The sequence below is a fragment of the Candida margitis genome (assembly GCF_024628925.1).
Source record: "Candida margitis strain CBS 14175 chromosome Unknown scaffold29, whole genome shotgun sequence".
Taxonomy (NCBI): domain Eukaryota; kingdom Fungi; phylum Ascomycota; class Pichiomycetes; order Serinales; family Debaryomycetaceae; genus Lodderomyces; species Lodderomyces margitis.
In genome coordinates this window covers 128,308-141,092 of record NW_026261780.1, presented here as the reverse complement: position 1 = coordinate 141,092, position 12,785 = coordinate 128,308, and the positions used below count along the sequence as shown (strand labels likewise).

Genomic DNA, 12,785 nt, shown 5'->3' with positions numbered 1-12,785 from the left:
TAATTGAAGACATCTTTGGTGTAATTGATTTGTACCTGGGACAAAGAAGAAAGAGGTGTGTTTCAATGGCGTTTCTCCTTTTTCCAAATTTTTTTTTTTCCAGAAGTGAATTCTGGGGTTTTGTTTTGGTAAAATGTCACACACACCCTTGCAAAGCTTGCTATTGCCTTCACAAAAGTCCGAACTGCTAGTGTGCAAAGACATCTTCGCGTTTCATTTGAAGATGAAGAGTGCACTCAACCCCAAAAGACATCAAACCAATCTTTCACAAGGATGAGTTTATCAATATCACTTGTTAGCACCTTTCTATCTACTGGTGTAAACTTTAGTTCATAGTAGCGGTCTTGCAATGGACTTTCTTTTTTAATTTTTTTCTTTTTGTACAACAGAATTATAGACAATAGCTACATACAACTTTATCACAAATTTATAAACTATTCTACCAACTATAAAGAATCTATCATTTCATAAACATTACCAAGGGCCTTCTCTTGAACTGATGTTTCATAATTTAGTATATCTTGTTTCAACAACCCAATTCTATCAGTACCATACCACACGCAATCACTTTGCAAACCCAAACTCATTTCATCACTATTGATATTATCTGCCTCTTCATAAGTCCGTTTTAAGCTCGATACTTGTTCGTAATTCTTGGCGGCAATCTCAGCATTATCAACAATCTCCCTCGAAATCCCACACATTAACGCCACATTCATTCCAAACGACCCTGGCGCCGTTCCATCCTCTAATTTATACAAAAATGTGATGTCTCGTGACTCTTGATCGACAATAATTGCCATCCTCATGGGTTTTATCTGTGGATGTGACTTGAATGACACACCAAGAGTATTGTAATGGGTGGCAAAGAATCCTACTGGTTGTAAATGAGTTGCCAAATGGTGCAAAACGGCTTCAGCAATGGCAAATCCATCACTACTTGAACCGCCTCTACCCAATTCATCTAAAATCACCAAAGATTTAGGCGTAGCGTTGCTCAAAATCTTTTTCGTTTCCGAAAGTTCAACAAAGAATGTCGATTTGCCTTGCATGATGTTATCGTTTGCACCCAACCGCGTCATAATCCTATCGACGGGAGTTAAACTTGCCTGCTGAGCAGGTATGTAGCACCCAATTTGACTCAAAATCACTGCCAATGCAGTAGTCCTCATTATAGTAGACTTACCTGCAGCATTGGCACCAGTCAATAATCCGAAGTTAGGTTGATCGCCACCTAACTGAATATCATTGGGAATGAAATCCCTAGTACTGATAAAGCAAGGGTGCCTCAACTCTTTAAAATCAAGAACACCATGGTCACTTGATACAAACTCGGGACGACATGATGGATAACCAATTGACTCGGAAACTTTCGTCAATGCAAGAATGCAATCAATGTTGGCCATACAATTGATCACTTTCATCCAGGTAGTATAGTGGGTATCAAATTTTGCATACATCCTATTCTTTAAAGTGTCACACACCATCTTGTGCAACTCTCTTTGCTCCATCAATTTCCTTGCCAATTGCTTAACTTCGGGTGACCAAAACCGCTTAACTTTGGACGTTGCACCCATAGTTTGCCAACTTGAAGGTACATGTTTAACCAACTTTACTGGAAGTTCAACAAGGTAGATTTCTTTTCCTGAATCACGATAGAAAATTTCGTGCGATTTAAATTCCTTCTTGTATCCCTTCAAAAGTTCATTAAGTTGATTTTCTAAATCATCAATGATGGCTTGTGATTGGTCAAATTCAGCATCAACCCCCTTTGCTGGAATAATGATATCATTCAAGGCTTGTTGTCTATCAAAAGCATCCTCCCATTCAACGATATGCTCAACCATGTCCTGGGGGAAACTGTGCAAGTATTTAAACAATACTCCACATTCACCAACATGGGCTAATTCCAGCAACTGTTTGGAAAACCTAGCAATGCTTTCAAAACTTTCAACAACTTTAAGGAAATCCCTAAATCGAAGAGTTCCTCCGTGCACACGAGCAATCAAACGTTCTAAATCAGGCAAAATGGTTAAGCAGTTTTGTAAGATTGATCTCAACTCAGAGCCGTCGCCCATCAAGTAGTCAATCGAATCGTACCTCAGGTTAATCTCATCAATTCTCATCAAAGGATGCAAGACCCATTTTTTCAAGTGTCTTTTACCAAACGATGTTGTTGCACGATTCACCAATTTCAATAAAGTGCCTTGATCACCTCCATCGTAATTGTTGTTGAGAATTTCCAAATTACTCAAAGTGATCCCATCAAGAATCATGTGCGACGTTTCGTTCTCAGAGATCTTGTACTGCTTGATATTGCCCAAACTCATGATACTTTCATCTAACTTGAGAGTTTTCAAGTAGGATAACAATCCACCAAATGCATTGAATGCTACAACGTGATTCTGTTTGAAATCAACTAGCGTTTGAGGGTATTTTGAATAATCGTCCAAATCCTCTGCATCATAATATCTTGACTTGACCAAGTGGTCGACAGAAATATCGTAGTCCCAAAACTCAGTAATAGGATTCAAGTTGTTCCAAATTTGGTTATTTGAATGGGCGCAAAATTTCAAAATCTGGGTGGCAATGTTACAGAGGTTTCCCTTTTCACAAATGACTTCCTTTGGCTTGACTTGTGTGATTAATGTATCGAGCTTGGTGCATTCGGCGTCATCTTGCAATTCGATCAAATTCAATTCGGCAGTAGCAGTATCAACAAAGGCAACTCCAAAGATCTTGGATCCATCCTCACCCGTTTCTTCCTTAATACTAAGACAATACGTTGACATGTCATCGGTGATCATGTCCAAATTAGTCAAGGTACCACCAGTCAACACCCCAGTCAACTCCCTCTTGATTATCTTTTCTTCTTTAGATCCCCCGCCCCTCATTTCTTTAGCCAACATGGACTCCTTTTGATCTACTTTGGCGACTTTATAACCATGACTGATAAACTCTTTTGCCCAGTGCTCAAATGACATTTCCGGTATACCAGCTAACTTCATGTTTGCTCTTCCACCACCAGCTATTTTAAGATCGAACTGAGTGTTTGCAATCATAGCATCATTTTCATATAATTCGTAGAATTTTCCCTTCTTGAAAAAAACAACAGTGTTCCACATTCTGGACTTGATTTCCCAGTATTGTTTCTCAAATGCAGTAAACTTGGACCATGCCGACTGTGGAATGTATAGTGTTCTTGGGTCATAGTTTGGATCATCAGGAGTTCTCTTTTCAGCATCTTTAATATTGACAAGCCACTGATATCTCTCCTCATTTTCCTTGGCAAAATTCTTTTTGGTGGTTGGCAATGGCTTTGACAGGAATTGTTTCGTCTTGTATCCTGAAGCATCATAAGATGAGGACGCGTCAAACTTGTCAGTTAAACCGTTGTTGGATAAAGTGGTTGTATCGTTTGATGTATTAACCTCCGGAATGGACGCCGCAACGGATGCAGATTTTGGTTTACGGGACACACTCGACTTTGGCTTGGGGACATCCTCATCATCTTCCAGGACAGCTGGTTCATCATCATCACCTTCGTCGTCGTCATCAACCACAAAATCACTCATGTCATCATCATCGTCCCCATCAGACATAATCGGTTGAAATTCATCTTCATCATCACTTGCCTCTTGCACAACCTTTCTCTTCTTACGAGAAGACTGAATGACAGTGTCCTCATCGTCGGAGTCTGATTCTGCGTAATTGATTTGCTTCTTTTTATGGCGAGTTGAATTAATGGGACTGGAGTTGAGTGCTGTTCTATGCCCCTTCAAGGGTGTACTACCTCCCTGACCAGTCTTTGCATTGTTATTGGACTGCTTATGTTCAGTCTTATCTTGGTTTACATCTGGAGGTGACGTCAAGCTAGATGAAAATGATAAATCTCTAAACTCGTCTTCATCATGCATCAATGTATTGTCATTTTCCTTATCGCTTGATAATTCCTGCTTGATCGTCGTTTTTGATTTCAAGGGGGACGACGATGATACACAGTTTTGCTGCATTGGTTTTTTGGGCGACAGATTGGGTTCTTCTTTGACATTGTTTTTGGCTGTCATGGGCTTAAAGAAGGACATTAATGATGCTTGCTTCTTCTTGCTACTTGATGAGCTAGCATTGCTTTGAGATAATCCCGTCCTCTTTGGTGTTGTAGTCGCTGTGGTTGTACCCATGATGATGATGTAGTAGTAGTAATAGTAGTAGTAGTAACTAAATCAAGGTAATGAAATTCAAGTTAAAAAGAATAAACATAGCTATATTTTGGGTAGTGGATTTTTGGTGGTTACATATACAATAACCATTTATTTAAAATCCCTTTTTTCTTTTGTTAAAATAAAAAAAAAGAATTCGCGTCTGTTTTTATTTTTTTTGTTCAATTAACATTCACGTGTCGCACTTGGTTTTGTGTACATAATAATGTGGAATACTATTTTGCAACTTAGAACGTTGCAAATTATATATAGGGCCTAGTATAATAGCCATGCAAGCTCAATGGATAAGAAGTGTTACAGTTTGAGCTAGCTTCTGAGGTGGGGAAAAATTGCTTTTAGTTAAAAGTAGCTTGGCTTGGTTAAACATCATGCATTGCTTTTTCATCATTTTTGAATTGCTTTGGTTAGTTGGTAAAGGCCGGTATTAACACCATGAATAGTTGCTCTAGCAGGTGTATTCTATTTATAACTTAAAGCCATGGTATTGATTATATAAAACTGTTGCCCTATGCCCTATGCCATTAGTAATGAGTTTACTTTTAGTGTGTAATTGTGTAAGCTATATATATTTACATAATTTTTGCATCACAAATAAATTAGTAATGATATATAACCATTTCTTTTCGACAAAAGCAATGTGTTTGATATCAAAGGTATCCATCTTCTTATTTTTTGCCCTTACTTCAGTACTAGCTTTCCATCACCCACCCCAAGAGGAGCACCCAATCTTCAAAATCACCTCAAATACTCACGATAAGACAACCATCATTGGCTTTTTACAAGACGTGGCAAACAAAATTGCAGTATCGCCAGCACAATTGAACCGTTTTTATCAAGGGACTAACTCACTAAGCTCATCTTCCCCGACAAAGGAAGATAAAAAGTGTCTTGAAAATACGATAATCAAGTTTTACATCCGTTCGTTAAAATTGACCGATCACATCTATGAAGCTAGTGAGTGCAGAATAAACTTAAACCCGAGGATGCAGTCAATACTACAACCGACACCAAATATCCACAATTTATTATTGAGAGACAACGACATGCTCGATACGCAATTGAAGTATGTTCTAATGGATGAGTTTAACCGGTATCAACAATTTAAGGATTACAAGTTCAACGATTTTCAACATTTGAATTATGACTTATCGTGCATCATCGATTACCAGGAGCTAATGCAAGTTGAATTGATGGAAACAGTGGTGGAAGCAAACTTGGAAAGAAAAGTGGAAGTGGATGAGGCGTGTGGGTTGAGCATACTTAATCAAAACTTTATTGGAACATCCATTGACTATATAACGACACAAGTGCCAATCAATGGTACTTTCTACTGCAAAAAGGGAAGAAGCTCGACTTGTAATAGGGCTATAGCAGACTCATCAAATGCGAGGTACAGGCTTCCTGAATACTAGATTCTAGATATGAAACCACTTTTTATGGCTGTTCCCACTTTAAACTTTCAATTTATCAACATGAAATTTGACAATTTCAATAGCGGCTATAGAATCCTCTGCACTATCGTGATCCCCAACTTGTATATTTCTACTCAAATACTTGAATGTTAAATCCTTTAAACTTTTCTTTGAAGTAGGGGTGCTTTCAAATTTGGGATATAGTATTGACGTATCAATGATTTGATTGTGGATTAGCCGTAATGCATTCATGTCGTTTTCTAAACCATGTCCAATAAGGATTGTATCTTTATCCATCACAGTGCCGAGCTCCTGAATCATTTGATTGAAGCTTACAAAGTTCCCGTCAATAGCTGATATCCCCGAAAATCGCGTATTAAAATCAACCACTTCTCCAAATGGAAGAACATAAGCGTCCATAACTGTTTTCAAAGAGAAATAATCAACGGCCGTGACTCGCATCAATTCAAAGCCCTTGGTAGTATACCCCATTTCACAGTCAATACCTAAAACTCGGTATTTCCCCTTCTGATCAAATACTTCCTCTGTTTTCACAAAAGGTCGAATGCTTTGCTTTTCTTCAGGAGTCAGATTTTGATACACATGATGTTTACAACTATCACACGGCTTGCTATCATCTTTTGGTGCCAAGCAACATTCGTAGTATCTTTCTCTATTGTCAGGATTGCGTCGCACCTTACCGTAATGAAATGAACACAACGTAGGTTCCAATTGTTGACTCAATTTAAATTCAGTATCGCAACGTTGACAATTTCTAGTGATTTTGTTATATGGAACTGACTCCGGTACCGACATGACAAACCCATACTTTTTTAATTTCTCGTCAGAAACTGTCATTGACTTTAGCAACTTTAACGCATCCTCTTGCGAATGTTTCTTCTTGTGCGTTGCCAGCTGAAACTTCTCTGGACGTTGAAGTTTCAACACTGCATTTCTCAAAGTGGAGGCATATGTTTTGTTGCTTGTACTCTTGGCAATATTGTATTCAATCTCAGTTGCTTTTAATTTGGGTACTTTTACTTCAGGCTGCTTCCGTACGATGATATCTGCTATTTTTTGTATATGTCGTTTTCGATCCTGAATCGATGCTGGGTTTGTATTTACTGGCGTAGGCAAAATATATTGCACATCATCATTAGTAGAGTCTTTGGTCACATCATCGATGGTTGATCGCTTGGGTCTTTCTTCCTTAGTAATATACTTTTCAGCTGTCCTTTTGCGAGGGTACAGCTCCGATGGAGTCATTTTGGTAGTGTAAGGAATAGGAATATTCAATGTTATTTTTGATAGTAGCACCAAAGACTAGTTCAGCGCAACCAAGTGTTTAAAAAGTATCCTCTTTCTGGCTGAACCAGGGAACAGAGAAAAGCTCTTTCAGTTCCATAAATATACACAGGCTACAAAAACGGTCCACATTCAAATTCAACTGAAGCGGCTCTCATCATCATTTCCAAAAAATTTGCCGTGGCCAACACAAAACTGAATCTCATCGCTGTATTCCAACTCCCGCACTATAAATATCTCGTTTCCTCATCAAAATTTGTTTTACACTTTTTTTACCCTTTTTCTTTTTCTTTTCTATGTCGACGTACTTCATAGGATCATTTCTATAGTAGACGTCCCTCTTTGACTCTTCAAAAGAGCCACTGAATCCAACTTGGACGATGAGTGAATTGGCATCAATGCAATCAAAGTGAGAAACGTATAAATAGGTGATTGAAAACCATCTATTGAACTGCCTTGTTTTATCTTACAAGATAGAGGCGCGATGATCTTTGGCTCTTTTTTCTGGTTAAAATTTTAACTGAAATTGAGCTTGCATTAATGTCTGTCTGACAAGTATTGGACGAAAGGATGAAGGTGCTAAGAGCGAATGTAGTTGCAATTGCACTGGTGGGGATACTTTTCATTAATCTTAGACAGCTGTTTTTACACACTCTATACTACTTGGCTGGACAGTTTTGGCGGGTACTCATAAAGCTTGTAGTAGTCAACAACTTTTCCGTTCAAATTATTCTCACCTTCGATTGGCAAGTAAAATACATTTCTCCAACTAGGTTCTCCAATGACCCAAAAGTCCAACCAGTTCTGTTTCAAACCGTAGTCGGTAGGTATGTCTATATGTAAGGGGTCGAAGCTGGTTGTTCTATTTCGGTTAAAGATCGAAGCGATAGTCATTTTCATGGTCATCACAAACTGATCAATACCTAGCAAATTCAAACAAGTTTGCAATTCGTTGTTCTTTCGGTCAGATCTGGAAGGTTGCGTGAGCGAGTCTGCGACTTCCTCTGGGACCGTTGAATGGTTCAGTCTTGGGTTGATAATTCTTGAATTTAACGAACTAAATTCCCATGTAGTCAATCCACGCAAGATTTGGAAAGTTTGAACCAAGCAAAGGAAAAAGATCCAAACGTATTGTAACCAGCACCACACCAACAAGTTGAAATGGAATTGTTTATTCTTGTACCCATAGCATAAATCATCACCAATCATTCTGCAGAAGAAGCTTTGATTATCCTCATCATCGGAATCAAACGAGTCTTTTAAATTGTCAAAATATTCTATTGTCAAATAGGTGAAGAAAAGAATGGCCAAGTTCAAAGCATAAACAAAAGTAATGAACAATTTATGGTTCCTCACTCCGATTTCGTTGTAAACCCAAGGACAGTAATGGTCAAATCGAGCCACTAACCTCTTATTGTGCTTGGAGTACCTTGATCGAAGTGGTTTACGTACAAATGAGTTGACACAGAAATGGTCAGTGTCAAATTTCCCACAACTAAGCAAATCCTCAACTTGAGCAAGGATTACTGCATTATCAGTCGGGGTCGGTACGAATCCTGGATTGATAAACATAGCTTTGAAAAACGACCAAACGAAAATTGCAATGAAAATGCTCATGAAAATGTTGGGAATGAAATTTGTAAACAAGGTGGCAGGAAGTATCGCAAAACTCCAGATTACGATGCACCAAAATGCGGTGGCTGAAAAGATACCAGCTAATATTGGCGACTTTGGAAGTGGCTTGTCATCAATTAAATACGTTGGTATTATGGTCTTGCTGATGATATAGATCCCCAATGCAAAAGACGCAAATGCCAAGACCAACTTTGGAAAAGCCAAGCCCTGAGACGTCGTACATATGCTCAAGGAAATGGGTAAAAGAAGGAATGGGGCAATATATGTTGACACCTTGCCTACTTTGGGGCCAACCCATCTGCGCTTGGGTGCCCAGTTGTTCTTGGGATCTCGTCCAGAGTCTATCAAAACCTTTTGCCACGCATGTAAGCAGTTCATATCTTTTGCTATGTCAAAGCTATCTTTGCCCAGATCATTTTTGAAAAAGATGTCCGACCCACCTTCCACTAACGCCTTCATCACATTCTTGTGGCCACGCATAAAACACCAATGTAGAGGAATGAACAAACTGTCGTCAGTTTTCGATACATCCGCACCAAACCTCAACAATGCATTAACTGTAAAAATGTCATTTTGATAGCTGGCCCAATGAAGAGCTGTTCTGTTGGATCCATCAGGTTCATCAATATACAACTTTTTCTTGCTGTTTTGGTCACAACAGCTCAACAATAGATACACAACTAATGTAATATTTGAACTGTGAACGGCCAAGTGAAGTGCATTGTAGGTTTGCAAATCCCGCAAATTTGGATCGGCCGAAGTATTTGAAATCAAGTACTGAACAATATAGACAAGTCCATTCCTGCAAGCCCAATGAAGTGGCGTGGCTCTCAATTCTCCTCCGTACAAATTTGGGTCTGCTCCATTGTCAACCAAGTACTTTACCAAAGTGAGCCTATTGTTGATACAGGCCCAGTGGAGTCCGCTAATACCGTCACTAAATGTATCATTAACCTTTGCGGATCCCGACTCAATTAACGCTTTTGCCGAATCAAGTGATCCTTCTTGACAATATTGCATAAACTTGGCCAACTCTGGATTCAAATCTTGCTCGGTGGGTTTTGGAGCTTCGTCGGTAGTTGAGTTGTTTAGTCCAGATTCTGATTTATCGACAACACCATCTGTTGATTTGAGGGAAGCCGAGTCAACGTCATCAGTGTCGTTGTCTTGATGTGACGTGGGTTTCGTCGTCTGTAGTGTATCTAATGGTATAGTGTCTGATTTTTGTGGACTGGTATTGTCCTCGGTAGAACCACTTTGGCCCAATTGCGCCTTATCCTTAAGGTCCCCATTTGCTGACACATCCCTCTCAGAAGTCATTTTTGGTGATTCAGCCTCTGTTGTGGTAGTGGCCCCTTGAACACGAATAATTCTTCAATTTTTTTTATTTTTTTTAGTTCACTCAACCTCGGCAAAAAGCCGCACTACGCATTGCCTGGCGAAGCCTTTTTGTCGCAAAATGTGTGACCTTTGATATCTGAGATTCATGAAGTCTAAGACACCATTTCGGGAAAATACATCTCCATTGAAAATAAGCAGATATCAAAAGAGATAATCAGGAAAAAATGGTTGCAGTTATGGTTACACTGTTTTTCGTTTTTCATTCTACAATTACTAAAGAACTTCCCAAAAGAGCTAGTTAGTAAATCAAATTCAAGGTAAAGACATTTGCAGAATTAAACATCGTTTTATCCTATTTATTACAAACTAAACTATTTTAAAACATAGGATGCTTTACGAGATCTAAAATCCATTTTTGCACGAACTAGATCATTCCTTTCTACAATCACGTTAGCTAATATTATGATGCAGTAAAGAGGCATCAGCTTCCTTGACTTTCGAATCGGATATGGACAGTGGCTTTGATGAAGTGGTGACTGTAGCATTAATTGTTTGTGTCGTGGACCCACTGGTGCCTTTGGTACTGACACCAGAGTTTGTCGAAGAAATACTCGAGCTGCGGGGCTTTCGTTGTAGCAATTCCAAGATTTGGTCGCCAGCTTTGATAGCACCTGGTTTAATCGTTTCATCAACGAATGGCTTTACCTTTTCATCAACAAATGGTTGCACAGTATCATTGATGAAACCGGGACGAACCTCATCTTCAGAAATTAATCCCTGATTCTTTTGTCCCACCCTTATCAAGTGCTTCTCCAACAATAAAAAGTTTCTCGAATTTGCTTTGTATCCTATTTCAATCAAACTTCCAATGATGGGAATGAATCCCAACCCAAAATCAATTACAATATTCAACAAGAATAATAATTGTAAATCCAATGGCAACCCACCCTGTATCTTTCGAGCAAGCGCCAATAATTGCAATGACCAGTAAGTTTGTATTACTGTCCCCACAACGGGGACCACACTGACAATGCTTGCCCATCCAAACTGAACCCCGAGCAACTTGAACCAGTAATCGTATCTATATGCCTTTTTCTTGAAAGTTTCCAAGACGCTAATGTCATGCTTGGAAATTCCCTGAGGTATTCTTCGAGTTATTTTCTTGTACTTGGTACCATTTTTCTTTTCAATGGGAACATATTCATAGTAAGGGTCTTCAACCCCTAATTTGTTCCATTGGTTATCTTTCAAAAGTCGGTTAGCAACCCATTTTACTATAAATGAGGACATTTCTTTTGGAGACTGTTGTAGGGTAGATGCTTTTGCTAACTTGCGAGAACCTTTTAATCTATTTATATTATTAAATATGGTTTTGAAATTATATAATATGCCACAATATCTTCGGTGCACAAAATGCTAAAATCACAAGATTGCTATGTTGCTATTGAGAAGCTGTGTGTACAAGAAAGTTTCACTGACAACACTATTATGCTAACTTGGATACGCGATTCTAAAGTTGAGGCTTAGTAGTTGCAAGTGTTGGTTTTGGCTGTGACTTTAAATATGTCATTTAGTTGTTTGGGGCTGGATTGGAGTATGGTTTTCACTGGGTAAAAATGGGATGCAAGGATTTAAACAGTACCCTCTTATGTAAAAACAGGCACCACCTACTGCCGAATTCGAATAACCTCATCCTGTATCCTGTTTGCTCTCTTATCATCCCGTAAAATCCTTTACATGTACCATTAGTGTCGCGTTAAATATGGCGGATTAAAAACTCCTTAAATCCGTTTACAATCCTCGCCGCAATTTAAACGATTTTGGCTCTCAAGTATAAAATATACAGACCTGAAATTCACAAAAGTATTACTTTATCCACTACAAGTTTCTCTATAGCATCTCAAGCCTTATCATAAACCATGGTAATTATCAAACGGCTCTTTATTAAAGCCTCCAACAACTATGATTCAAATTTCCAGATTGTTCCAGTAAATACCAACCAACCACTTGAAATCAAGTCTGATATTGGAGTATTCAAACTTTTAGTCAATATAAAACAATTTGATGGCTCCCAACCCCATTTGTCGAATAGTCTATACAACCAAGAGGACAAGACATATCTCAATGGTGAGAAAATTGATTTTAACCCAACCGCAAAGGCTGAAGGGCCAGAACCTAATTTGCGAATCAATATCGAATTCACACCAAAAGAAGATATCAAAGGTGGTGACTTATTATTTGGTAACGATTTCACCTATTCCATTAAAGACTATGTCCCTACGACCTTGATGAACACCGGCTTAAAATTGTTCAATTGGTTTGTTAATGACACCGTCAAGGGTGACGTTTACAATGACAAACCATACCTTTATGGCTTGGCCTTGAATAGTTTCAGTTATATTGGCATAAACCAACCAAAGCCTTTGGGTATTATTAATGAAAAATCACATCCAATGAACTACAAGGAGGATTTCCAAGGCAAGGTTGAAAATGCCCCTAAATCATCAAATGAAAGAAAGAAACGTTTCAACACCAAGCCCAAATGTGATGAGTTTACTTTCATCAAAGGGGAAAAATATGATTTTCAATTTGACACCGACTTCTTGAAGCTTGCAGATTCAAAGTATTTAGTTTCAATCCCAAAGTTTGACTTCGATGTCAGCAGATATGCCAACGACACTTTAAACAACGTCAATTGGGTCATAAAGGAAGGGGGAATTGATGGTGTAGGTCTTGGAAAGTTGGGATTAATCATCAACTTTGCTTTAAAGACAGAAGAGAAGGAAGAACAATAGAGAGGGTAAGTAGAGTATGTATAGAGATATTTTTTGAATTCATTTGGTAGCCTTTTTAGTGAACTTTTGTGTAAAAA

At 38.6% G+C, this 12,785-nt stretch overlaps 6 protein-coding genes across 6 annotated transcripts; 2 read left to right on the top strand and 4 right to left on the bottom strand. All coding sequences in view use genetic code 12, as the record gives it.

Annotated features, from left to right (window-relative positions):
• Positions 1-446: 446 nt before the first annotated feature.
• Positions 447-4,181, bottom strand: CANMA_001668 (MSH6; the record flags this gene model as incomplete). The annotated part of the gene is made up of 1 exon (XM_051813659.1): positions 447-4,181. The coding sequence occupies one exon, from the start codon at positions 4,179-4,181 to the stop codon at positions 447-449; it is 3,735 nt and encodes a 1,244-aa protein (XP_051672774.1).
• Positions 4,182-4,855: 674 nt separating this feature from the next.
• CANMA_001667 (uncharacterized protein) lies at positions 4,856-5,632 on the top strand (the record flags this gene model as incomplete). The annotated part of the gene is made up of 1 exon (XM_051813657.1): positions 4,856-5,632. The coding sequence occupies one exon, from the start codon at positions 4,856-4,858 to the stop codon at positions 5,630-5,632; it is 777 nt and encodes a 258-aa protein (XP_051672773.1).
• Positions 5,633-5,671: 39 nt separating this feature from the next.
• Positions 5,672-6,898, bottom strand: CANMA_001666 (RNA exonuclease; the record flags this gene model as incomplete). Its single annotated transcript, XM_051813656.1, has 1 exon — positions 5,672-6,898. The coding sequence occupies one exon, from the start codon at positions 6,896-6,898 to the stop codon at positions 5,672-5,674; it is 1,227 nt and encodes a 408-aa protein (XP_051672772.1).
• Positions 6,899-7,591: 693 nt separating this feature from the next.
• On the bottom strand, positions 7,592-9,892 carry CANMA_001665 (ankyrin repeat domain-containing DHHC palmitoyltransferase family protein; the record flags this gene model as incomplete). The annotated part of the gene is made up of 1 exon (XM_051813655.1): positions 7,592-9,892. The coding sequence occupies one exon, from the start codon at positions 9,890-9,892 to the stop codon at positions 7,592-7,594; it is 2,301 nt and encodes a 766-aa protein (XP_051672771.1).
• A 471-nt stretch (positions 9,893-10,363) lies between these two features.
• CANMA_001664 (DUF4112 domain-containing protein) lies at positions 10,364-11,203 on the bottom strand (the record flags this gene model as incomplete). Its single annotated transcript, XM_051813654.1, has 1 exon — positions 10,364-11,203. One exon carries the CDS (start codon positions 11,201-11,203, stop codon positions 10,364-10,366), a length of 840 nt encoding a protein of 279 aa, XP_051672770.1.
• A 629-nt stretch (positions 11,204-11,832) lies between these two features.
• Positions 11,833-12,708, top strand: CANMA_001663 (uncharacterized protein; the record flags this gene model as incomplete). Its single annotated transcript, XM_051813653.1, has 1 exon — positions 11,833-12,708. One exon carries the CDS (start codon positions 11,833-11,835, stop codon positions 12,706-12,708), a length of 876 nt encoding a protein of 291 aa, XP_051672769.1.
• Positions 12,709-12,785: the final 77 nt, after the last annotated feature.